This window comes from Panthera onca, chromosome B1 (assembly GCF_046562875.1).
Source record: "Panthera onca isolate mPanOnc1 chromosome B1, mPanOnc1 haplotype 2, whole genome shotgun sequence".
Classification (NCBI taxonomy): Eukaryota; Metazoa; Chordata; class Mammalia; order Carnivora; family Felidae; genus Panthera; species Panthera onca.
In genome coordinates this window covers 160,228,227-160,253,582 of record NC_138342.1, presented here as the reverse complement: position 1 = coordinate 160,253,582, position 25,356 = coordinate 160,228,227, and the positions used below count along the sequence as shown (strand labels likewise).

At 45.8% G+C, this 25,356-nt stretch overlaps 1 protein-coding gene across 3 annotated transcripts in view; it reads left to right on the top strand.

The window, feature by feature from the left end:
- The first annotated feature begins 10,587 nt into the window (after positions 1 to 10,587).
- The window catches only part of RAB11FIP1 (RAB11 family interacting protein 1), a 34,613-nt gene continuing 19,844 nt past the window's right edge, over positions 10,588 to 25,356 (top strand). The window contains exon 1 of one of the 3 annotated variants that reach the window (XM_060653601.3): positions 10,588 to 11,055. In XM_060653601.3, coding sequence (XP_060509584.3) covers positions 10,679 to 11,055 — 377 coding nt within the window. In that variant the 5' untranslated portion in view covers positions 10,588 to 10,678. Of the gene's footprint in view, positions 11,056 to 20,564; positions 20,911 to 25,356 lie in introns of those variants that run through there. The other 2 variants (XM_060653603.3, XM_060653602.3) reach the window with 2 other exon arrangements.

Genomic DNA, 25,356 nt, shown 5'->3' with positions numbered 1-25,356 from the left:
TAATTTTATGTTATGTGAATTATATCTCAAATAAATAAATAAAGCTTGATATTAAACAAAGACAGAAACCGAAGTAAATGAGGGCTTTAGGTGAAGAACTAAAAGTCCATTTTCAAATGGTCATCTCTGCATTCTCAAGGGAGCCTCTCACTTTTTCCTGATAGGCGTCAAGGACCTCACTGGGTGGTGTGTAGTTCAGAGAAGAAGACAAGGAAAATGAGGGGCGTCTTGGTGGCTCAGTTGGTTGAGCGACCAACTCTTGATTTCAGCTCAGGTCATGATCCTAGGGTCGTGGAACTGAGCCCTGCGTAGGGCTCCGCACTGAGTGTGGAGCCTGCTTAAGATTCTCCTTCACTCTCTCTTTCCCTGCCCATCCCTCTCCCCCACCATGCTCCCTGCCCCATCCCTCTGTTCTCCCCATGCCCCTCTTTCCCCCAACCATCTCCCCCTCTCCTCCTACCATCCCTCTCTCTCCCTCCCCCCTCTCCCCCATTTATCTCTTCCCACCCCACCACCCTTCTCTCCCCACTCTCCCTCCCCCCCCCGTGCTCTTTCTCTCAAATAAAAAGTAAAAAAATGGAAAAAAAGAGAGGAGGAAGACCAAACATTGCTTTGTGTTTTTAAGATTTAAAAAAAAAAAAAATTTTAACATGAGACAGAGCACCGTGGGGAAGGGGCAGAGAGAGAGGGAGACACAGAATCTGAAGCAGGCTCCAGGCTCTGAGCTGTCAGCACAGAGCCTGATGCGGGGCTTGAACCCACGAACCGTGACATCATGACCTGAGCCAAAGTTGGACGCTTAACCAACTGAGCCACCCAGGCACCCCTTTTAAGATTTTATTTTTAAGTAATCCCAATGTGGGGCTTGAACTTACAACCCTGAGATCAAAAGCCATGTGCTCTACCCACTGAGCAAGCCAGGTGCCCCAGGATCAGAGAGACTTTACAAATTATGAATGGCTATTAAAAATGAAAATGTAAAGTGATACTGTTTACAATAGAATCAAGAACATCAAAGACCTAGGAATAAACCTAACAAAAGATGAACAAGACCTACACAGAAAACTATAAACATTGAGGGAAATTAAATTTGAAAAGGGTATATCTTGCACATTGTTTAGAAGATTCAATATTATAAGGATATTAAATTTCCCCACATTGATCTATAAATTCAATGCAATCTCAATCGAAATTTGAGCAAGTTTTTGTTGTTGTTTTTGTTTGGTCTTGTTTTGTTTTAGAAATGAACAAGTTGGTTCTAAAATGAACATGAAAATGGAATGGGCCAAGAATAGTCAAGAAATCTAGAAGGAGGAATGACAAAGCTGAAGGCTTTACATTAGTAAATATCAAGAACTATTAGAAAGCTATAATAATTAAGACAGTGTGGTATTGGCTCAAGAATAGACTAATAGACCAATGGACCAGAATAGAGGTCAGGAACAAATCTGACATAACTGTGACAGTGAAGAGCTAGGTTTTTCAATAAATGGGGCTGGGTCTATGGGATATATTTGTGAAAAAACTAAAAAAGAATCTTGATTCTTATCTGATACTGTATGGTAGGAAAAATTTATGCTTCCGTGGAAAACTGCGTTTTTGTAGCATACCCTCTGGGTTATCTGATTGTGATTTTATGGCAACCATTTTATAACTCTGTAACTTGTAGATAACTGATAGCAAAGCAAAATTCATGAAAATAAATTCTGTCTCATGGAGGGATACCATCTCCCCCAGAGAAAAATTTATTTTGCCTCAATTTGCATATTCATTTCAATATTCCTGATCTACCAATGTGTCTGTTCTTTGGACTCACCTTTGAACAGGTTGAAACACCTTGCCAGTTTTTCTTCTTTATAAGTTAAATAAAATTTTAACATATGTTTATTTTCTTTTAAAAAAAATTTTTTTAATGCTTATTTATTTTTGAGAGGGAGAGTCAGAGTGTGAGCAGCGGAGGGGCAGAAAGACAGGGAGACACAGAATCTGAAGCAGGCTCTAGGCTCTGAGCTGTCAGCACAGAGCCCGACACAGGGCTCAAACTCACGAACAATGAGATCATGACCTGAGTCGAAGACAGACGCTCAACCGACTGAGCCACCCAGGCGCCCCTACATGTGTTTATTTTCATATGTGAATGAGTGTCATGATTTTATGTTTTAAAATTTTTTTTAAGTTTATTTATTTGAGAGAGAGACAGCACGTGTGTGCGCACATGTGGGGGAGGGGCAGAGAGAGAGGAAGAGAGAATCCCAAGCAGAGATCCACTGACAACAAGAAGCCCGATGCAAGGCTTGATCCCGTGAATGGTGAGATCACGACCTGAACTGAAATCAAGAGTTAGAGTCTTAACTAACTGAGCCACCAGGTGCCCCATGATTTTATCTTAAAAAAAAAAAAAAATTATCTTTTAACAATACATGCAGATTAATTCCAGATGGATAACGAACCTAAATGTGAAAGGTAAAGCAATAAAGCTTCTAGAAGATTATAAAGGAGAATATATTCATGACTTTGGGGGCAGCAAAGATTTCGTAAACAGGACACAAAAGCACTAACCATAAAAGAAAAGATGAATAACTCAAATTTCATTAAAACTAAGTACTTTTTGGGGCACCTGGGTGGCTCAGTCGGTTAAGTGTCCGACTTCAGCTCAAGTCATGATCTCATAGTCCGTGAGTTCGAGCCCCGTGTCGGGCTCTGTGCTGACAGCTCAGAGCCTGGAGCCTGCTTCGGATTCTGTGTCTCCCCCTCTCTCTGACCCTCCCCCATTCATGCTCTGTCTCTCTCTGTCTCAAAAATAAATAAACATTAAAAAAAAAATTTTTTAAAAAACTAAGTACTTTTTACCCAGGAACACCACTGAGAGTGAAAAGGCAAGCCACAGAGTGGGAGAAGATATTAGCAAAGCATTTTTATATATTACATATACAAAGTATTATATATTATATGTATGATATAATAGAAATATATATATTATGTAACAATACAAATATTTATTACAAATCAATAAAATAGATAACAGAAAAGAAAAATGGACAAAAGACCTGAATAGCACATCACAAAAGACCGTATCCAAATGGCTAATAAACAAGTGCTCAACCTCACGAGTCATCAGGGAAATACAAACTAAAACCACCGCGCATCTCCCAGAAGGGCCACATACAAAAGATTGACGATGCCAAGGTTGACAAAAATGTGGAGAAACTGGATCTCTCGAACAGCACTGGTGGGAGTATAAATTGGTGTAACTGCTTTAAAATATTATTTGGCAATATCTCCGAGTGCTAAACATATACCCAACCCTACGACCTGGCAATTCCATTCTTAGGGGTGTGTGTGTGTATGTTTATGTACATGTACATGTACAAAAAGCCACATGAGAATGTACAGCAATTTATTCTTAATAGCTCTTTGTTGGTTTCCCGTGGCTGCCATAATGAACTACCACAAACTCAGTGGCTTAAAACAGTAATTAAATCTCTCTCTGTTGTCTCTGGAGCTCAGAAGTCTGAAGTCAAAATGTCAGGGCTACACTCCTTCCAGAGGCTCTAGAGGAGATTCTGTTCCTTGCCTCTTCCAGCTGCCAGTAGTGGCTATGGGCATTCGTTGGCTTGTGGATGCCTTTGCCTCTTCTCATGGCCTTGGCCCCTTCTGTATAACCTCTGTGACTCATTCCTTTAAGAATGTCTGTCATTGGATCTAGGGCCCACTTGGACAATCCAGGATGATCTCCTCATCTCAAATCCTTAATTATATCTGCAGAAACACATTTTCTAAACAAGTAGCATTCACAGGTTCCAGGGATTAGGACGTGCATACATTTGTTTTTTTTTTTTTTTTTTTTTTTTTGGTGGCAGGGAGAGCGTCATTCAACCCACTACAAGCCATGTCTATCAACTGTAGAATGAAAAATAAATTGTGATGTATTGCTATAAAACAATAAAGATGAACAAATTACTATACACGAACACCACTGGTGACTCTCGTAATACTGAGTGAAAGGAGCCTGACTCCAAATAAATACCTAATGTATGATTCATTTATACAATGTTCAAAAATAGCAAGACTAATGTAGAGGACAGAACCTGGGATGGTGGTAGGTACCTTATGGAAAGGAGGGGACCCAGGGACTGAGAGGGACTCTAGCATGGTTTCTGCAGGTGTGGATACTGTCCTGTTTCCTGATCTGGGTGCTGAAGACTCACCAAGCTGAACGCTTTTCTGCTGATAATGTTTATAGTACATTTTCCTTTTCACCTTCTTTCCTTTACTATGGCTGTGGTTTAAAAAAAAATCTGTTTCTATGTTATACATTTTCTTCTATTTTCTGAATATATTAGATTCCAATACCTATGTTTATGAAAAATTATGAATGGAGGCACCTGGGTGGCTCAGTTGGTTAAATCTCTCAGTCTTGATCTCAGCTCAGGTCTTGATCTCAGAGTTGTGAGTTCAAGCCCGGTGTTGGGCTGCAGCTGGGCATGAAACCTACTTAAAAAAAAAAAAAATTATTAAAAATTTTTTTTTAACATTTATTTATTTTTGAGAGAGAGAGAGAGAAGAAAGGGCAAAGAGAGAAGGAGACACAGAATACGAAGCAGGCTCCAGGCTCTGAGCTGTCAGCACAGAGCCCAATGACGGGCTCAAACCCACGAACTGAACTGTGAGATCATGACCTGAGCCAAAGTCAGATGCTTAGCCAACTGAGCCACCCAGGTATTATGATTATTGACAATATTTTCTTTCTCATTTTCCGAAGGTGGGCAGAGATTTCATCAGAGGGACTATAAGGGCAGGTAAGAAGAGGGTGCTTAAAGATAGGACCTGGTTTGAACCTGGTTCAAAAGGTTGCCTCCTAGAGGGAACCCCTGGGTAAGGAGCTTTATTCTGGCTGTGCTCCCCACCCCCAACCTTGGACTTAGTGAACTGTCAAATGCTGGGCTTGCCTTGAGGCTTCCCGGCCTGCGTTATAGTTCCTTAGGGTCAACAGTCGACATGCCCGTCAGCGCTGTGCCGTGTGCTGTGGCGTTGAAGGGGAAGCGAAGTGAAGGGACGGTGGGCTGCTTACACCACGTCTTGGCCGGCTCTGCCTCCGCAGGTCTGTGTCCAGGGGCCCAGCGGTTGAGAAAGTGGAGGCCCATGGACCAGGCCAGGAGAACAAGGCTCTGAGGGGTAGCTTCCAATGGGACAGTTTGCAGAGGGGTAAATGCTCGGAACTTCTGCCTTCCTTCCCCCTATGCCGTGACACTGATTATGGAAAGATGAAGCATGGCTTGTATCTACAATGAACACATATTTCTTTTATAATCAGAAAGAATCAACCTATGTTTTCAAAAGACGGTTCTATTGGGTTCTGCTACCAGTGGCCTTGACTGGACAAATGCTGGAGGCTTCAAAGGCTTCTATGCCTCTCCTGCCTAACCTGACCTGCCTTCTGCTAGCAGGGCATCGGGAGATCTGGAAATGGTGAAGCCCACATTTCCTGCTTCCAGATGCTTACAGGTGAACGAAACAAGTGCCGAATCAGAGCACAAGAAATAAGCTAGGAAACCAGAAGGAATTTCTTAAAGGGAGAGGTGAAGGGAAAGGTAAGGGGTCCACAGTCTCTAGACAACTTTTCACTTGGAAGATTCCAGGGCCTTCTCTGAAGAGACTTGGCAAATTAGAAAGAGAATGCCTTTATGTCTTTCATGACGCAAGCTTTGTTAAACAAAGTAACATTGCCAGCAAGACCGCAGGGGGAAATGTTAGCCATTTGCTTCTTGGGACCATCCTCTGTCCAGTGTGGCCACAGTTTTAACCTCCGCATTGCCACACCCACTGGGGCAGTGGAAAGAGAGCCTGATGTTGGGGACTTGTTTCCCTGGCTCGCTGAGCCCTGAGAGGGGAGCCCCTTGCTCACAGAGCCTACGCACCTTGATCGTCTCGTTGGTCAGAGTGGGCAAGAGTCTGAGGCGGCTGGACTTGAAGCCAGAAGGCTGTTTACCAAGCACGGCAGTGAATGAGTCATGTGTGGACATTTGTCACCACACCCCAGAGTCCGAGGCAAAGGAGAAACATGAGCAACCATTACCGGCCTCTCTCTGCTCCTCCCTGGGGCTGGCTAGCACATTAGCTCGTTCAGCGCCTCCAGAGGTGGGTTTTGAGTTGGATCTCTTGCAGTTGGGGGTGGACTGAGGAGCTGTGGGCAGGAGTGATTGGTTGGCAGTGGCAGAGTAGTGAACGGCTCTCCCTCTGCTCGCTCTTCCCACCCCCAGCATGACTCTACCGGAGACCTCATCCTGGGGGATTGCTCCCGGCTCCTCCTAAAAGCAAATCCCCCCCCTGGTCACCCAACCGCACAGCTGGTGTCTGAAGTCCTGGTGTGCTCCTCTGTGGAAGGAGGGCAGGAGGGCTAACCTGTCCAGTCCAACCTGCCAGGCACCTTGTCCACGTGCTCAGGGCTCACAGAAACTCTTTTCCTCTTTCCATCAGGGCTAGAGGCCGGCCGGCCAGAGGAAGGAGAAGTCATCTTGCCCCACCCTGGCTGTGGAGGTGTTTATAAACACTCCTGGAATGCAGTGAACCTGCGAGGGGTCAGCCGCCCCAGGACTGCCCAGGCTGCCGGAGAGGGTGGGAGGGACGCCCAGGTGGATTCCTCCAATGCAAGTGGGGAACAGGGCTTCTGGTCCTTGTCATTGCACCTGCACACCCCCCAGTCTGGACTGGGGGGCTGTAATATTGGGAGAAGACAGGCTCACCCCCCGGTGGTCAGCAAGTGAGTCTTGAGGGACAATGTGCTCTGGCTGGAGGAAGGGAGAAAACAGCCACCAAGGCGTCTAGCAGGCGGTAAGCCAGCTCCAAGCACACCTTGTGCTCTAGCTCCTGGCTTCTCTCTTCTCCAACAAATCTCCAGTGCCTGGCTCTGGTGAGCCCACACTCCTCTGAGTGAGCCCCTGCCAGTGTCCTGTGTCTGGAAGGATCTTGATCTTGATTTCTTGAGGTTGTAGGGCAGCCATGTCCTCCCCAGCCTACCTACCACCTCTGCTCTAACCACAGAGCCTATGCGTCTGACAGAAACCCAAACACATGACGTCACAAGGTGCTCATAATTTTTCCTCCCTCCTTCCCCCCCTCCCCACACTTTGTCTTCTAATCCTGTCCATGAATGGAAGGGATGTTTTGTGTCATACTCAGCCAATGAAGCTCTCCAGCTAGGTTTAATTCCTTGCTATCTTTATTGTGGGGCTGCACTAACAATGTGAGTGTGGGGGAGGATAGGAGATGAGAGCTGAAAAACTTTATTCCCAGGGTCAGCTTTTTTTTTTTAATTAAAAAAATTTTTTTAATGTTGATTTTTGAGAGACAGAGACAGAGCGCGAGCAGGGGAGGGCAGAGAGAGAGAGGGACACACATACACAGAATCCGAAGCAGGCTCCAGGCTCTGAGCAGTCAGCACAGAACCCCATGTGGGGCTTGAACTCACGGAGCAGTGAGATCATGACCTGAGCTGAAGTCAGACGCTCAACCGACTGAGCCACCCAGGTGCCCCTCCCAGGGTCAGTTTTGACCCCAAGTCTCTGACTTTGTTCAGCTGGGATGTAGTTGAGCAGTGCACAGGTAGGAAAACCGGGAGGGAAGTATATGCCTTATTTAATACGGTACCAACTTGAAATAGACCCTGAGGATTAGTAAGTGGCAGGGTGGAATGGCACCAGAGGCAGGCAGTCCCCAGGTGAAAATGAAACCATCTGGCTGTGACCTGCCATGATATTGGCTGCCAGGCTATGTCAACTCATACCTGCCTTACAACTTGAAGCACAGCCTCATCACGCCAATGCTCAAAACCCTCTGAAGGTGGCTCACCCTGGCCTAACACGGTGGTATAAACTCCTTAGCCTGGTGTTCATGATCTACATGATCTGGGCTCACCTACCTCAGCTGTCTTACCAAGGTATCTCTACAACCCACCCCCAGTGTCCTCCTAAAATATCCCACATTACAGCCCCAATGGGGTGTTCATAACCCCTGCACATGCCATGAACTCTCTGGCCCTCATACTTTGCATAGGCTGTTCTTTCTGAAATATTCTTCCCCCGTGCCCCCCTCTCTGCCTGTCAAATGCGGTATATGCCTTAGGGCTCAGCTCAACCACACTTCCTTCATAAAAATCCACCCACCAAGAAAAATCACTCCAACCTCAAAACCCCCAAAGCATTTTATTAGTACAGAACTTCCTTTACAGCAGTTGTCAGTGTGTGCCTTGGAACTGGATCTTGTTCAGAAGGCTTTGTGCCCTCCATAGTTCCTAGCACATGCCAGGCACCAAGTAAGTTCTCAATAAACCTTTATGATAGTGAATGGAGTCATGAGGTTGAATGACACTAATATATTGTCAAGAAAGGGAAATGGTTGGGGTGTCTGGGTGGCTCAGTCGGTTAAGTGTCTGATTCTTTTTTATTTTTTTTAATTTTTTTTTTAATGTTTATCTACTTTTGAGAAAGAGAAAGCCAGAGCATGAGCAGGGGAGGGGCAGATAGAGAGGGAGACATAGAATCCAAAGCAGGTTCCAGGCTTTGAGCTGCCAGCACAGAGCCCAATGCGGGGCTCGAACCCACGAACTGCAAGATCGTGACCTGAGCCGAAGCCTGGGAACTGAGCCACCCAGGTGCCCCAAGTGTTTGATTCTTGATTTTGGTTCAGATCATGATCTCACCATTTGTGAGTTTGAACCTGGCATGGAGCTCCACGCTGACAGTGTGGAGCCTGCTTGGGATTCTCTCTCTTTCCCTCTCTCTGCCCCTCCCACGGGCTGTCTCTCTCTCTCTCTCAAAATAAATAAACTTAAAAAAAAAGCGGGGGGGGGGGGGAATGGCACCAAAACAACAGAGTTCTGTTAGGCTTTCCCATCACTTACCTGTCTGGTGCCTCCTTTCTTTTCCCTTTCTATCACCATTAAATATTTACAATGTACTGAATAGGTCTTACCCACAGGGTAGCTACCCTCCCTTGCAAACCTGAGGCATAATGTATCTTCTAATCTCCTCCATGGTAACAGGAAATGCTATGTACTGATATAGGCTGGAACAACTTGCAAACTCTTCAATTCCACGGCACTTTGTGAGTACCTACTGTGTACCCAGGTTTCTGCCAGGGGCTATGGAAGACACAAGTAAGTTACCACCTGGTCCCTGCTCTGACAGGGACTACTGGAAGCTAAACCGTGGGGGAAATCTAGGTGAAATGTCGCAGGACTGGGGTAGGCAGAGGGGTTGGCAGGGCAGCCACAGGACAACCGAGTGAGCACAGGCCTGGAGGTTTGTTTGGGAGATAGAGAAGGATGAGTTAGGGTGGGGACAAAATAGGAATGCCTTGAAATCTTAAGTCTGAAGTATATGCAGTTGGTGGTGAGGCAAAATTGCAGGTTTACGCAGGTCAGTGAAGCAATGTGTAGTGTGAATTGAAGGGAGGATAGCCTAGTGATCAGGTGAGAAACTAGCAGCAATTCAAGATTGGAGTTCTGTAGCAAAAACATTGGACAGGAGTCAGGACACCTAGGTTCTAGTCCTGGCTCTGTTGTGGGACCCTGAACGAGTTACTTCTCTCCTCTGGGCCTTTCCTTAGCTGTATAACCTAAAACGTTCAAAGTGCCCTTTCCAATCTGATGGCCCGCCCATGGTTGAACCTTTGAGGTAGCATATTGGGAACGAAGGGAATCTGCCAATCCAATGGATATCTGGAACAAGGAAGTAAATGATTGGGAGCCGAGAGATAAAAAGAAGGGAGAGACTGAAAAGGATCCAGCCAGGGAGAATTGGGGAACTGTGCGGGGGGGGGGGGGGGGGCGGGGGAATGGCACTCTGTTCCTGAGGTCTGGTTTAGCAATCCTAATTTCACTTCCTCTTTCATTCTCCTTCCCTAATTTAGCCTCTTAGCCTCACCTTTTTTGGTGAGGGCAGGGCAAAATAAGACACTCCCACACCACCTCCAGGCCGTCTCCCCCGCTTACCTTCCCCTTTTCTGGCCCTCGAACGATCCTCCTCCTCCCCCGCCCACCTGGCGCCATCCCAGAACCCACCGTTCTCCAGAGTAAACCGCCGACTGTCCCAAACAGAAAAGGCGGTGAATTTGGAATCGCGTTCATTATCACCCTCATAGCTACTCTTGATTGAGAACTCACCGCGTGCCAGGCTACGTTATTATTATTTTTTTTTTACAGCACTTGTTTGAGGCGATTGTTATCTCATTTTATGGATGAAGAAACTGAGACCAAAAGATGTTAAGTAACCTGTGCCAGCTCACACACCTGCCAATTGGCGGTGCCAGATTGGAAAAGAGGTCTGACTCCCAAGGCAGTGCCCCGGCCAGTTCCGGTTGGGCCGTGCGACCTTTGGCAGTTGGGGACCTCGTCCCTTAACTAACCACACCTCTCACGCCGGAATTCTCCAAGTCCCCGCCCCCGCCCGGCCGCGCCGGCCTCCCGCGCCCCGGTATTCTCCAGCCAGTGCGGCGGAGGCCCGGCCCGGCGCGGCAGGTGGGGCGGGCGGGGCGGGCGGGGCGGCCCGGGCTGGGGAGGCGGGCCCTGGGGGGGCGTGGCCGGAAGCCTTAAAGCGGCTGGGGCGACGGGGTGGGCCGCAGGGGCCGCACATTCCGGTGATCTTCTCTTCGTTTCAGAGCCGGCCGCGGCGCGCTCACCATGTCCCTGGCGGCCTCGGCTGGCCGGGGCCCGGGGGCCGTGTGGTCCCCAACGCACGTGCAGGTGACGGTGCTGCAGGCGCGGGGCCTGCGGGCCAAGGGCCCCGGGGGCACGAGCGATGCGTACGCGGTGATCCAGGTGGGCAAAGAGAAGTACGCCACCTCGGTGTCGGAGCGCAGCTTGGGTGCGCCGGTGTGGCGGGAGGAGGCCACCTTCGAGCTGCCGCCGCTGCTGTCCGCCGGGGCCGCGCCCGCGGCCGCCGCCACCCTGCAGCTCACCGTGCTGCACCGCTCGCTGCTCGGCCTCGACAAGTTCCTGGGCCGGGCCGAGGTGGACCTGAGGGAGCTGCACCGGGACCAGGGCCGCAGGAAGACCCAGTGAGTGCGGGCCGGGGGAGGGGACGCGGAGCGGGGAGGTGCGGGGCGAACGTGTGGCTTGGCGCTGAAATCCACTTAGAGAGCGCGCGGCAGACCCCGCGCCGCTGCGTCCCAAAGGGACGGAGGGAGAGAGGCCTTTCGAGAGGGATCTCCCCGGCCGGTCACCGTATTCTCACCTAACTTCAACTTCTCCTTCGGCTGTCCAACCCCAGCTCTCCCAGCGTGTGAGCTCTTTGCGGCGGGCGTGCGGGGTGGGGGCGGGGAGTACCTGGGGTAGTTTTGAATCTGCAGGGAGACGCTCAGCGCCCGGAACTTAGTAAGCGCTTAATGAATTTTTGATGAATTGAAAATACATATGGGCTGACGAATTCTTATTACTGTGGGTAGTGTGTATGTGTGATACACACATTAGCTTCTGTGGAAAGGCTCCTGGGTATTTCACTGTCCTAGCCACTGAGCTGGGAATGGCGGGGCCAGAACGCAGGGAGGATTAAGTGGAGGAGTGAAACCCAGAGGCTCACCGAGGGGCAGAGCAGAGGCATTGCAGTGTGACCGCACTGCTTAAGGGGTTGGTGAAGAGAATTTGCCTGTCTTTCCTCCCCTTTTCAACCCCCTCCTCCCCTGCCTCCCCAAAGCATGCTAAAACAATTTAACTTTTCAGACTGAAAATTATTAACCCTGTTTGTCCTGGGCCCCAAATTAGTAAGGTGTGCTGGTTGGAGCCAGGGTCTGCCCTTGGCCAAGCTAAAGTGGGTGGTAGGCACTGTTTCTCTTTGGAGTTTGTCAGGTTCTCTCTGGTCCTACTCAGAATGGATGACTGCTCGCCTGTGGCTTCTCAGTGGCTTCTAGGTGTGGAGTTCTGTGCTAGGGTATCTCGCTCCCACAGGGAAAGCTGGACAACACCCACTTCACTTCAAGGTGTCACCCATTTGTTTGTTCTCTTTCACAGGTGTTTGCCATGGAGCATTTGATTATGGAACATTTGATTATGTTCATATCCTATACCAAAAGCTGGGCTCCTTAGCTTAATTGGTTACTTTGTGCTGGACGGTAAATAGGCACGTCAGTCATATTACCACAGGTCCTACAGTTGGTGAAGCATACTGATTCACATTGGGTGTTTTAGATATACACGGCATTTTCACTTTCCCTTGTGAACAGGACAGTAAAAGCCAGAGGGTTTGAGGTTACCAGATTCCCTTTTCTGCAGGGTTGGTCCAATTTCAGCTTGCATGCTTGTGAATGTATTACCCGATTCACTTATCTGGCCAAAGATGAATAGGCATTTTCTGAATTCAAATCAGATAAAAATAGAGAGCCTTGAGGTGAGGATGGATAGGATATCTCTTGGCATCAACTTACAAGCCAGAAGGTGAGCAGTGTCTTTGCTAAGGAGGTGCTGAAGCAATGCTAATTTTCCATTTGATTAAATGACATTTGGGGCCTTGGGTTGGCTTCCTTTCTGGCTTCAACTGGGTGCCATTGGCTGTCCTTTGTCTTGTCCCATCCCAAGATGTGTGGATATTATCATCTGTTTCTGCCCTCTGTTTCTGTTGGAACATTTTATTCCCTTGAAGGATAGATCACATGTCCCTGCCAGAGATGAGGGTTCCAGATTCCTGGGTCGGGTGCCCACTCTGGTCCTGACTCATTGTTAGGCTTCAAGCGACTCGATCTCTAAACACCCAAGTTTCCCTATTTATACGTGGAGCTTGTTACCGGCTTAATTGATGTTTATAAGATGTTTCCAGGTTCCTGGATTAATGGGGCCTGGGTATAGGCTCAGAAGGTTCTGTTACTGCTTTGTGAGGAATGAAAACCTCCTTAAATTCCCTATTTCAGAAAGGGTTCAGAGGTCTACATCTTCCTTTCTGTCATTCTCTCCAGTGTAATCCTAAACCTAGATGGTTCCTCCTGTCTACTGTAGGAGCTGATTACCACTTAGTCGCAGTATCAACTTTGTAGGAAAATGATGCTTAGTTGATGTGTATTTTTTTTTTTTTTTTTTTTTTGTAACTGCAAAGGAAGTCTTTGCCCCATCAGCAGTAGGTGAAATTGCAAGCTTTCCATCTGCCACTTCCTGGGACTTTCCAGGGTGCTAGGGAACCTAGTGAAACCGAGCTTCTCTGATGCCTTGGTACATCACTTGGGTGCTCAAGATGGCTGACATGTGGAGAGTGATGCATACCGAGAGAGGTGGAAGTTTACCAGAAGGAAACTGGTTGGGCTAGGAAAATCATTTGAACTAGTTATTAATGGTTTGACTACACCTTAGACATTAAAAACCAAAAACAGGGGCGCCTGGGTGGCTCGGTTTGTTAAGCGTCCGACTTCGTCTGGGTCATGATGTCACAGTGTGTGAGTTCGAGCCCTGTGTCGGGCTCTGGGCTGACAGCTCAGAGCCTAGAGCCTGTTTCGGTTCTGTGTCTCCCTTTCTCTCTGCCCCTCGCCTGCTCATGCTCTGTTTCTGTCTCGCTCTCAAAAATAAATAAACATTAAAACAGAATTTTTTAAAAAATAAAATAAAAACTGGAAACAAAACATAAGTTCAATTTTGGTTTCCAGGTGTGTGTGTGTGTGTGTGTGTGCGCACGTGCGTGTGCATGCATGTGTGTTAATCTCTAGCAAAGAAGAGTTGCTGCTATTTAGAGTATGACTTTTGTCACGGGTCCAGAAACTCAAGACGTTAAGAGTTAACTGTGCTCATACTTCCCTTTGTTCTCTTGATAAGCCCTCATCCATCATATGTTTGGAGTTCAGAAAATATGTTTTTCATGACTCAAATTTGGGGGACCTCAAATTTAGTGTGATGACACACATCTTTAAAATACCAAGTGGAGACTGACATAGAGGTAGGATACTTCTAATAGGGAATAGTGTGTGGCCCCTTTTGCTAAGAAGAAATTGAAATGGGGGCACCTGGGTGGCTCAGTCAGTTGGGCATCTGACTTTGGCTCAGGTCATGATCTCACGTTTTGTGGGTTTGAGCCCCGCGTCAGGTTCTGTGCTGACAGCTCAGAGCCTGGAGCCTGCTTCGGATTCTGTGTCTCCCTCTCTCTCTGCTCCTACCCCACTCATGCTCCCTCTCTCTCTCTCTCTCTCTCAAAAATGAATAAACATTAAAAAATATTTAAAAAAAGAAGAAGAAATTGAAATGTGTTTCTTTTGCACTTATTAAAGACCTGGGGTCACAGTTGGGCCTTGGTGAAATGGGAACCAGTTAAGTCTCACGCTCATAAAACGGACCTGAAGCTGAGAGGCCAGAAGGGTGGGGGGGAACCTTTTTAGGATACTAAGAGCAACAAAATTTGGGGGAAATAATCTGTTAAAAACAGATTAAAATAAACATCCATTCAGGCTAGTGACTGAAAGGCCATTGTGTAACTAAATATCATGACACTTAATACTGTAATAGTCTTCCAGCTGTGAAGGGAGAGTGAGTGATGGAGAGTCATTTTCTTATGTCTCTTGAAGATGCAAGAGGGAGTTTGGTTGCACATGAAAGATTTGAGATTTTGAAGAACTATAAGTGTAGTAAGCTGCTATAATAAGTTGCCAGAGAAAATCCGGGTTATTAGAAAGAAATAAAGGCTCAATGGTTGTTTTCCTGGGAGAGTTGGATGTGGAGAAATGATTTAATTGACCAGAGAGATAAATAATAAGCTGTCAGGGGTACCTGGTTGGCTCAGTTGGTTAAAAGTCCGACTTTGGCTCAGGTCACGCTCTCACGGTTCATGGTTTCAAGCCCCGAACTGTCAGCACAGAGCCTGCTTCAGATCCTCTGTCTCCCTCTCTCTCTGCCCCTCTGCTGCTCTCTCTTGTAAATAAATAAATGTTAAGAAAAAAAAAAGCAGTCAGTGTTTGTGCTTATACTGTTAAGTTTCCTAAGTGCAGTTAGGTTTTTTTTGTAACCGATTGGAAAATTGGAGCAGTGTTACTGATTAAATTTTTCCTTTCTTGGGATTCCCCTTAAAGGTAACATTGGGCCTTTCTGGAAACCCTCCTGCCTCTCACAGTCCCCTCCTACTCCAGTGTAGGAAACTGACAGCTCAGTGCTTGAGACAGAGTTGTCTGTCAGCTCTGGGACAAGTAACCCCAACCTGGTTGTAGCCATGGAATGAAATGACTAAGAAGGGGAGAGTCATTGTTCCGGTGATGGGAAAGATGCTCCCTCATGTTCCTCATGGTATTATTTGTTTATTATTATTTTTTGAGGGGCGGGGGACAGAGAGAGAGAAAGGGGGGGGGGGAGAGAGAGAGAGAGAGAAAGAAAGAGAGAAAGCCCGGGAAGGGGAGAGAGAAATCCCAAGCAGGCTCTGGGCTGTCAGTGCAGAGCCAGACTGAGGGCTTGAACTCAAGAACTGTGAGATCATGACCTGAGCCGAAACCAGGAGCCGGACGCTTACTTGACTGAGCCACCTGGGAGCTCATGGTATTGTTTGGTTACGACTTCATTTATAAGATATTTAGTTAGCTTGGGGAAAGTTCCAACCGCCCCCCGCCCCTTTATTTTGTCTTTAAAGTCCATATTTTTAGTACTTTTTTTTTTTTTTTTTTTTACTGAAGTATAGTTGACCCACAATACTACGTTAGTTTCAGGTGTATACCATAGTGATTCGACAGTGCTATACGCTGTCCTATACTCACCACCATCCGTCAATGCAGTGCTGTTAGAGTACCACCGACTGTTCCCTATGCTGCACGTTCACGGCTGTGACCAATGCCTTTCACACCTGGAAGCCTGTATCTCCCACTCCCCTTTACCCCTTTTGCCCATTGCCACCCCCTCCCTTCTAGCAGCCACCACTTTGTTCTCACTGTATTTATGGGCCTGTTTCTGCCATTTGTTCCGGTTTTTAGATTCCACATAGAAGTGAACTCATATGTATTTGTTTTTCTCAGTCTGACTTATTTCACTTAGCATAATACCCTCTAGGTCTACCCATGTTGTGGCAGATGGCAAGATCTCATGCTTGTATTTTTAGTAAATGTATTTTAATACCTTCTAGGTGCCAAGCACTGGGGTGTAAACAATAGTGACCAAAACAGACACGATCCTTGCTTTCCGGAAGTTCAGAGCCTTGTGGGGGAGACAGACGTTAGGCAAATGAACACATAAATAAATAATCATGGATTATGATAAGTACTGTGGAGGAAGAGAACAGGGTATCATAAGAGGAAAGAACAGGAAGGACATGGCTTAAAGAAGGGGATGCTTCTCTGAGGCAGAAACCTGAAGTACAAAGAGATTTTTCTGGTGACAAGTAGAGGAAAAGGGCCCGAGGCAGAGGGAACAGCCTGCACAAAGGCCCTGAGGCTGGAACACCTGGGAAGCTGGAGGGATTGTATAGATGGAGGCTGAAGAGGAAGGCAGGGTTTTATTTAAAAGCAGCGAGAAGTCACGGAGTATTAAAAGCAAAGGGTGTTGTGATCCACGTTGTCAAAAACCACTGTGGCTGTTGGGTGGAGAATGGATTCAAAGCAGACCTAGCCTGGAATCGGATAGACAAAATGGGAGGCTGTTACAGTAATCTAGGCCACCAGTGGTGGTGGCTTGCACTTGGGTGATGGCCATGGAGGTGGACAGAGGTGGTGGATTTCAGAGATATTTTGGAAGTGTAGTTGGCCTGATTTGTGATAGATTGGATGTGGGTGGGGGGAGAGAAGAGGAAGTGATAAGAATGAACTAATAAAATAAAGAGAGCTTGCTGTTGAAAATGAACCAGGAAGTGATGGTGTCTTCTTTCCCCAGCAGAGTGAGGTCACCATTACAAAGACAGCTTTGGGCAGTGACTCCTGTGAGTTGAGTCTCCTGTTGGAAGGAATTAGTAGGAAACACCATTGAAACCAGGGTGGAAACCAGGGTGTGTATATGTGTGTCTCCAAGTATTTACAGTTTTAAAACAGGCCGAGTCTTTGTTTTGTAATAGTGTACGTAGCTGGTAAAATCTCACCGGTGCGCTCTAACACAGCTGATGAGGTCACTGCTTCAAGGAATGTAGGACTAAAAAAGGGAAAATAGTACATAACATTAGGAAAAAGAAACCTATAAGTGAAAAATAAAACTCTAGTAAGCTAACCATTTACATGTTTTTCACATTAGGGAAGGTGAGCGTACAGGAGAGTCTTGTGCCTTTTTTGTTGTGCTTAAACTTCCTTTTGGTTACAAAGACCTCTATTGTAGTTCTGTAACTACCATCGGAGGGAGGTTTTTATGAATAGTATTTGATATGTCATTTTAATTGTAGCGATTAACCAAAAAATGTTATAATTACATGGAAAGCAATACATGTGCTTATTAAAATGTCACCCACTCTGACATAGGTTTGCTGACCTTACCCTTTTCGCCCTTAACAGTAATCTTAGATATCTATTAAAAATAGTACAATTTTAGTTGCCATACATCCTAGAAAACTGTGCTCCTCACTCTACACTTTGGAGACGCCAGCCCTGGCTAATTCCAGAAGGATGAAGCCCTAGGCTAATGGAGAAAGTGATAGGAGGTCATTTTGGGCTTTATTTTCATCTCAGAGCAGTTCCTTGTGTGACCTTTGGTTCTGGGTCTTGTGCAGATCTCTAAATCTCTGGGCCTTTGAATTCCAACAAAATCAACACCGGGACCCTTGTATTGGCTTTTGAAGAAAATCGGTCCACTGCCAAGATATTTGTTTGGGAAAAGACTTGGCAGTGAGAGCTTCTCCTCTTAAGGTGTCCTGGGTCAGATCTTGCGCCCGAGCTGTGGCTTAGGAGACCAAGTCTGACTCTGCCTGCCTTTCCCTTGGCCCCGGACCACTTTGGTCTTGTTCTTTGTTGTGTGACCCAACGCAGGAGCTCGTAACATCTGTGTGAGTGAGTGAATGGTTGAGGTCCCTGTAGGCACAGAGTGGGCGGTTGTTTGCCTGCGTGGACACGGAAAACTGTTTAATCTTAGAATTAGCCCAGTGGATCAAAGACCAGGGGTGCCGGAGGTATGAGGTCAAAGCTCTGCTCTTTCAGTTTCTTAGTTTGGGCTGTGGCTTGTCGGTTGCCTTTTCTTAACACCAAGGAAGCAGGTTCCCTTCTGCTAATGATGCCTTTGGCGAGGGAGCTGCAGTTAGCCACTAATGAGATGAGAAATTCCTTTCCTGCAGAGAGAAGGCTGTAGATCTTCTGTTAGAGAAAAAGCGAGGATTTTAGTCTCCAGGGTGTCCCTGAGGGACACATTTAGGAATGTGCCTGCAGAGAGAAAAAAGGCAGCACTAATTAAGTGTCCTTTCCTGAATGCTGGGCTTTGAATGGAGTAGAGGGGAGGCATTTATAAGAAATCCCAGAAAAATGTTTCTAAAGGTGTGGCTGCTGTACGCTTCACCTTTTAAACACTCTTTTATGAGAAAGGACTTGGCTAACCTAGGTGGAACAATTCAGGCTTCCAGAAAGCCTGGTCTGAAAAGGCCTCTTGTGATCATGAAGAATGGATGTCCTGTGTGGAGGGCACCAGGCAGCACGCTGGGTCCCGGGATATTTCTTCAAGGGTGTTGCCTCTTCTAGCACCAAAACTGGGGTTTTCCTTTTATGCTAATGGAACTTTGCATTTTTGCTAGTCATTTGTTGTTAAAACAGGATTTTAAAATGTGGGTTCCCCTCCTCCTCTTTCTTGGGACTTAGCTGATTACATGATAAATCATAGACACTCTGCTTTCTTGCCAGGAACTCTCATAGAAAGAGTGTGAACCTGTTTGTGGGGTGGGGAGTGGACTGTTGGATCCCTTATGCTAGAGTGTATTTGTTTCCTTTTGTCCTGGTCCTTAGAAGGTGAACAAAAACCATTGCATGTTTGTCCCAAGTCTCTTTGCATAAATAATAAAGGACCCTGTGGTTGCCGCGACATTGTTCTTTGACGGACCAATTGGGCAAGAGGCGAGATACCTGATCTGATGGGAGAATATTAACATTTGTGGCTTTTTGAGATATGATCAAGTAAAAAAAAAAAAAAAAAAAAACGGCAAGTAAATGAATACAGGAGGGGTGCACTTCCATGTTTAAAAACGAGTTGATGTTTTTCTAATTTGTAGAGAATCTTAAAATACCGATACTTGCTATTTCTTATAGTCTTCACCTATAAGGAGTCTAGCATTGAGTGATTTCAACTTAGAAAACATGTCTTGATCCTTATACTTCAGTCACTCCATCTCAGCATATCCCGGCAGTAGTTTGGAAGCCCTGGGTCTTGTCTGCTGTGTAGAAACCCTGAAGGGTTTGATCTGAGGATCGTTACATCTCTCAGTAAGTTACAGAAAATACACACTGACTGGTGTTTTAAAAGACTCTCGCATACTTTTTAATTTTGGAGATTGCGTAATACAGACTTACTTTGTAACTGAGCCATTTTCTCCTCCCTTCAAATGCAGATCTTTATTGTTTGTGTTTGTTGGATAGGTTTGGTTATCTAGGGGCAGAGCCAGTCAGAAATGTTGAGATCTTAAATTCCCTTCTGAGAACTATCTGCGGGGGTAAACCACGGTATAGACGCTTTTGGCGGGATATCATACAGCCACTAGAAATGGTGGGTATGAAGACTGTAGGGCAAGAACGCACCACACGCTATAAAAATAAAATCACATGTAAACTCTGGTTACAACCAAGTAAGGATTATAGCTAATACTTATTGAATGCTTATTAAGTGCCAGGCACTACATATATTAAGTCCCTTAATCTTCATTAGCATCCTTGTGAATTAGGTGCTTTCAGCCCTGTGTCAGAGGAATCTGAGCCACAGAGAGGTTAAGTAACTTGCCTGAAGTGTCTCAGCTAGTGGTTGTTAAAATGTACAGGAAAAACACTTCAAGAAGATTTGTAAAAAGGGATAATGGTCACATTAGCATGAAAGTAAGCCCATTAAAAAAAATTAACAAAAAATTCTCTGTAACTTGTTGTGCTCACTTTCTAAGAGAATTTCTGTAGAGCAAATAATAGGGAAGGGACCCAGGGCGTTTTCAACCTGCTTTTTCTGTTCTGCCTCCTTTAGCACACCACTTACCAGTTTTCAGGATGGAGTTTGGTGGCTACAGGTGGCCTTTCAGTGCCGCTAGAATGGCTGTTTTAGGGGTTGGGGTAAAAAAATGAGCCATTTGCCACTCTCAGGAGTTCTTCCAAGTTGTTAACAATGGGCAGAGGGGAAGCGTCACTGAGGGAGGCAAGGTTGGCCGATTGGTCATTCTGTAGTCAGAGTAAGGTAATCAAGACCAGCTACAAAGGGCAGTAACAAAACATGTGAAACTGCCTCGCCCGTGTAGGGAACACCACAGACGTTTTATAGGCCATAAACATTTCTGTCCCTGTTTGCTCTCCATTGCTTCTAGGCTACCGGGAGAAGAGTCTGGACATTTCACCCATATGGAATCACTCCTTTTCAGAACCCCATTCAGATGTTCTCAACTGCTAACCCCACATGTGCAGCCTTCTTTTTATTCCCTGGGGAAGACAACGAATGAGTTGCTTTTTAAAAATTCTTCATCTATGAAAGATTGAGAGTGTCCTCTGTGTCAAACACTACATCAGGTGCCTTTCTGTTCTTCCTGCTTCTTCCCTCACCTGAGGCCATAATCCCCTGTGTCATGATGCTTGGTTACCATGGAGATGACTCGTGCTATAAGTCACGGTTGAGATTTTGCAGGGAACAGGTTGGGGCGGGGGCCAGTCTACCACTGACCCTGAGTCCAGACCAGACCCACAGACGGAGAGCCCTGGAAATTAACACACATGAAAATGTTGAAGTGACTCGTAGAGCCATAGTGGTCTTTCTTTCCCTGCCTTCCCTGGAGCCTCCTGTGTCTAATACAAGTATGCAGTATTAATTCGTTTTGCTGGAGCCCCTAGGTAGGTGGTTCGTATTTAATTTTGCTGAGGACCTTATTTGTGTGTGAGAGCCCTTATTTGGGATGAAATTGTATGCGTTAGCAGGCATTTCTTTCCGTGTCTAATTATTTTCTCATGCTTCAAAGTCAGAAAGAAAAGGCAACAGTGGTTCTAATGCAGCACTTTGTGATGTTTGGTGAGCCAGCTCTCTCTCTTTCCCACTGGAGGGTATGCCTTTTAGGGCAGAATCTGGCCTTTTCATTTTGTATTTCCAGTGGCTGCTATGTAAGAAAAAAATTGGAAGCGAATCTTTGAAGTCATCATTTCTTTGTACGTGTCTGCCCTGCGGAATGTTTCAAAGGAAAAACATGTTTGTTTCAGCTGCAGAAAGGTTATTTTTGAGACATACCGGCCAGTCCTTTACAAGGATAATCCCGAAAGCCTGCATTGCTGCGAGACTTCTCATTTCCCAAGAGTAGGAACCATACTCCCCTCACCCTGCCGCATTCCGATGGAAGGCCCCCTGTGATCAGCTTTCCACGTATTTGAGCCCCGGAGTGAGACTCGGTGCGTTCTGAAAGCAGACTGGCCCTGAGAATTGGGCATGGTTGGATAATTCTAGCTTTTCTCAAAATGACTATTGAAAGGCCTAGAAGATTTGACGATGCGGGCCCAGGCAATAGAAGACATAAATGAATTTTTCTGTATTTTTAGCTCTTGCCTTGTCTTGTGTTCGATTAAAAAAGCCTAAAACCCCAAAGCCCCCAAAACTCTAAAATAGCAGGGTAGCCTGTTTGGATAATGGGCGTTTTTGTTTTTGTGTGCCCAGGACCATCATCCCTTGACTGAGGGGCATGGAGGGGTGGGAAGATTGAAGTTTTCATTTTGTACCATTTTGTATGATTTGAATTTTTACCCTATGCCTGTTATTACTTTCGAATATAGTTTTTTTTTATGTTTTCTATCACTTTTTATGTATTCAGAGATCCTTTTAATTTCCAAAGAATTGAATTTTTAATTATAAGTTAAAATAATTATTTGATTACGGAAGGGATCATTTGATTTTTCTTGATAGGTTGCAGGAATTTTTCAGAAATACGGGCTTAAAACAAACTCACTACCTTGGGATTATGGCTTTCTTTCTGTACCCTGCCCTTTGGACTAGGAAAATCAACCCAGCCCTGATTTTTGAGATAATTCAAGCTTTCTGGGCCTACCTGAAAGGTAATGCTGGAACACACCCACACTGCCACCTTACCTACACTGGGTGGCTTTGCTGAGACTTTGTTATTCAAGAATTGCTTCCGTGAGGTGCTGGAATTAAGTGAGCTAAAAAACAAATGCATAAAAAAGCACTTAAAATAAAATTGATGCTTGAATGCGGAAACCCACAAACGTATATCTGGTTTGGGATTTCTTAGGGTGAGAGACATTTATGAATCATGGCTTTCATTTATTATAAAATTATCCTTGTGCCAAAGATTCCTTGCTTAAGTGGTTTGAATGTCATGTTGTTAGACGGAACAATTCCTGTATTCTTCTCCAGCTTTAACAAATCCAGCACAGATTGTTAAAAATTCTGAACGTTTGCATGGGACGCTTACCTGTGATTCGGTCTGCTTTTCACATCCTTAAATAGCTCTGTGGCTGTTCTTGGCTACCTGGTCTTTGGTTTGAGGTTTGCCTGTGAAAATAAAGGATAGGAACAGTTGCTGGAGCATCTATTCACACCTCCTAGTGGTTTTAGAAGTTCCCCAAACAGGTCCCACTTTAGTTCCCCGGGGACTGATCCTGGGCATAGGTGCCCAGGGAGGATTCCAGAGTCGGTTGTAGCTTCGCTCAAAGTAAACAGACTGGTGGTGATACTTTTGGAAAGGAGGGCTGGTCCCAGGAACTGTCGATGGCACGCTTTGAAGGTCATCTTTGCATCCCCTGCTTGGCTAACAGTACGAGTTGTGTGGAGGAGGCTGGGGAGAAGGCCGGACTGACCCCGCTTCCGTGGGCAAAGAGGTCAAACTTCTTGCGGCCGGTGTGGTCATCTGAACCTCTGCATTCAGCTTCAGCAACTTCCCCTTTCAGGTGCCTGCAGTGGGTATTTACCAAAGCTAACCACCCTTCATCACCAGGGCTACCATTTAGCCGCATGACGGGCAGATGACAAAAAGAAATAATCCTCTGGACATCTAAATGACAAATAAGCAAGCTATTCCAGGCTAGGTCTTGGAAAATATATTGTGAAGACACTAGGCTGGCAGGGGTGAGGTTGTCCATAAACACCTTGCGTCTCCCCCTGCCCTGCCCACCCCCCCCCCCGGCCCCCCAGCTGTGGATTGTGGTTTTAAAAACCATAAAAAATTTCCTCTAAAAGTCCAGAATCGTAGCTTATATCATTTTCTCCAATTTTTGGATGTATTTTTAAAATCAAGTTTAAGTTGTTCTTTTTTTTTTTTTTTAATTTTTTTTTTTAACGTTTATTTATTTTTGAGACAGAGAGAGACAGAGCATGAACAGGGGAGGAGCAGAGAGAGAGGGAGACACAGAATCTGAAACTGGCTCCAGGCTCTGAGCTGTCAGCACAGAGCCCGACACGGGGCTCGAACCCACGGACCGTGAGATCGTGAGCTGAGCCGAAGTCGGACGCTTAACCGACCAAGCCACCCAGGCGCCCCAAGTTTAAGTTGTTCTTGATAACTTTGTATACTGGACTCTATATGTAATCTCATGATTTATGGTTGGTGGTGACTGTGGTGGGATTTCCCCCTTTTCTTCCTAGAACATTTCTTAGTACTTTTTTCCTCGGTACTTTCTTTCTTATGGTAGGGCCTTTTAAATGAGAAGCTTAAACCTGCCTCAGAAAGAATTTATTTATTTTCTTAAGTTTTATTTATTTATTTATTTGTTTTGAGAAAGAGAGAGAGCTGGCGAGGGACAGAGGCACCTAGAGAGAGAGAATCCCAAGCAGACTCACCACTCAGCACAGAGCCCAACACGGGTTCAGTCTCACAACCTTGAGATCGTGACCTGAGCCAAAATCAAAAGTCAGCCACTTAACCGACTGAGCCACCCAGGCACCCCTCACAGCCCCCCCCCCCTTTTTTTTTAAGTTTATTTATTTAGAAAGAATTTAAATTTGAATCTCCTCTCTGTGTGTTGTGAACATGGCCCATGGGAGGTGAGTTAGCAAAGAGTGTAAAGCAGGAATCTTGGGGTTAGAGAATGAATAGGACCTTTGGAGAAATGCAGAACTGATTCAGAATCCTGGCTATGCCCCTTAACAGTGGTAAGACCTTGTACGAAACACCTAACTTGTGAGCCTCAGTGTCTTTGTAAAGTGAGTATAATGTCTACTGTGTGTCATTCTTGGGACACTAATTCCAGGATGTTCCTAAGTGTGCACAGTGCCAGGTTATGTTGTAGATGCTATTTAAGTGTTAGGTTTCTGCTTCCTTCTGCCCCTTTCCTCTCAGTTGTAAAACGAGCTAAGGTAGTGGGGCAGGGATCTGCCCTGCGAGCAAGACAGGCTGAGAGTGAAGGAGGAAACTGTGTTCTTTTGAGCAAACCCATCATTTCCTTTACGTCCACGGCCCTCAGCTCTTAAGTAGGTCACTCCAAAGAACATCCAAATGCGGTTTCTCAGTTTGTACGGTAACGCCGGGGATGGCTGTCGGTGGACCGTGGATTCAGACCTATTTGCTCTGTAGTGGTCATGCCACGGATCCGCCTCGCCTTCTTGGAGGTCACCAGATGGAACATGCCAAGGGGAGATTTCTTTTTCTGAAGTTTGTCTTTTAGTCGAGTTGGACTGATACAATACTTGCCCTGTCTTAAAGTAGTTTGCAAATGACCCATTGAAATACTTGGATAATGTTTGAAATCTTCTCTTTTTAGGAGTATTAAGCTAGGGAAGAATGCCTCCTTTCCACTTCTAATTCTTATTATTTTTTTAGCGTGGTAAAATATACGTAACAAAATTTACCAACCGTTTTTTAGTGTACGGCTTGGTCCAATACATTCACACTGTTGTGCCACCGCCAACCGTACTTGTCCAGACTTTTTTATTTCCCGAAACTGAGACTGTACCCATTAAGGACTAATTCTTATTCACTTCTGGCCCCGGCCCTGGACAGCCACCGTTCTACTCTGTGGATTGGACTGCTCTAGGTACTTCATAGAAATCGAATCATACCATATCTGTCATCTCGTGACTAGCTTATTGCACTCTTTTTGAAAAACAATTTTTTTTTTTATTCTGTCCTGTGTTTTCTGTCAACTCCCCGGCAGGGATGGTTCTACAAACCCTTGCCCTTTTTTCTGAGATTTATGTGTCAGTTTCCATTTTGCCTTCTGTTTGTGTATGATCTTTGCATCTTTCCCCTATTGAAGCCAAATACCAGCCCTAGGAGAGGATTTGATGGAATGTTTGTTATATTTATTTTATTTTTAGAAATAGCTATCGAATAAAGATTT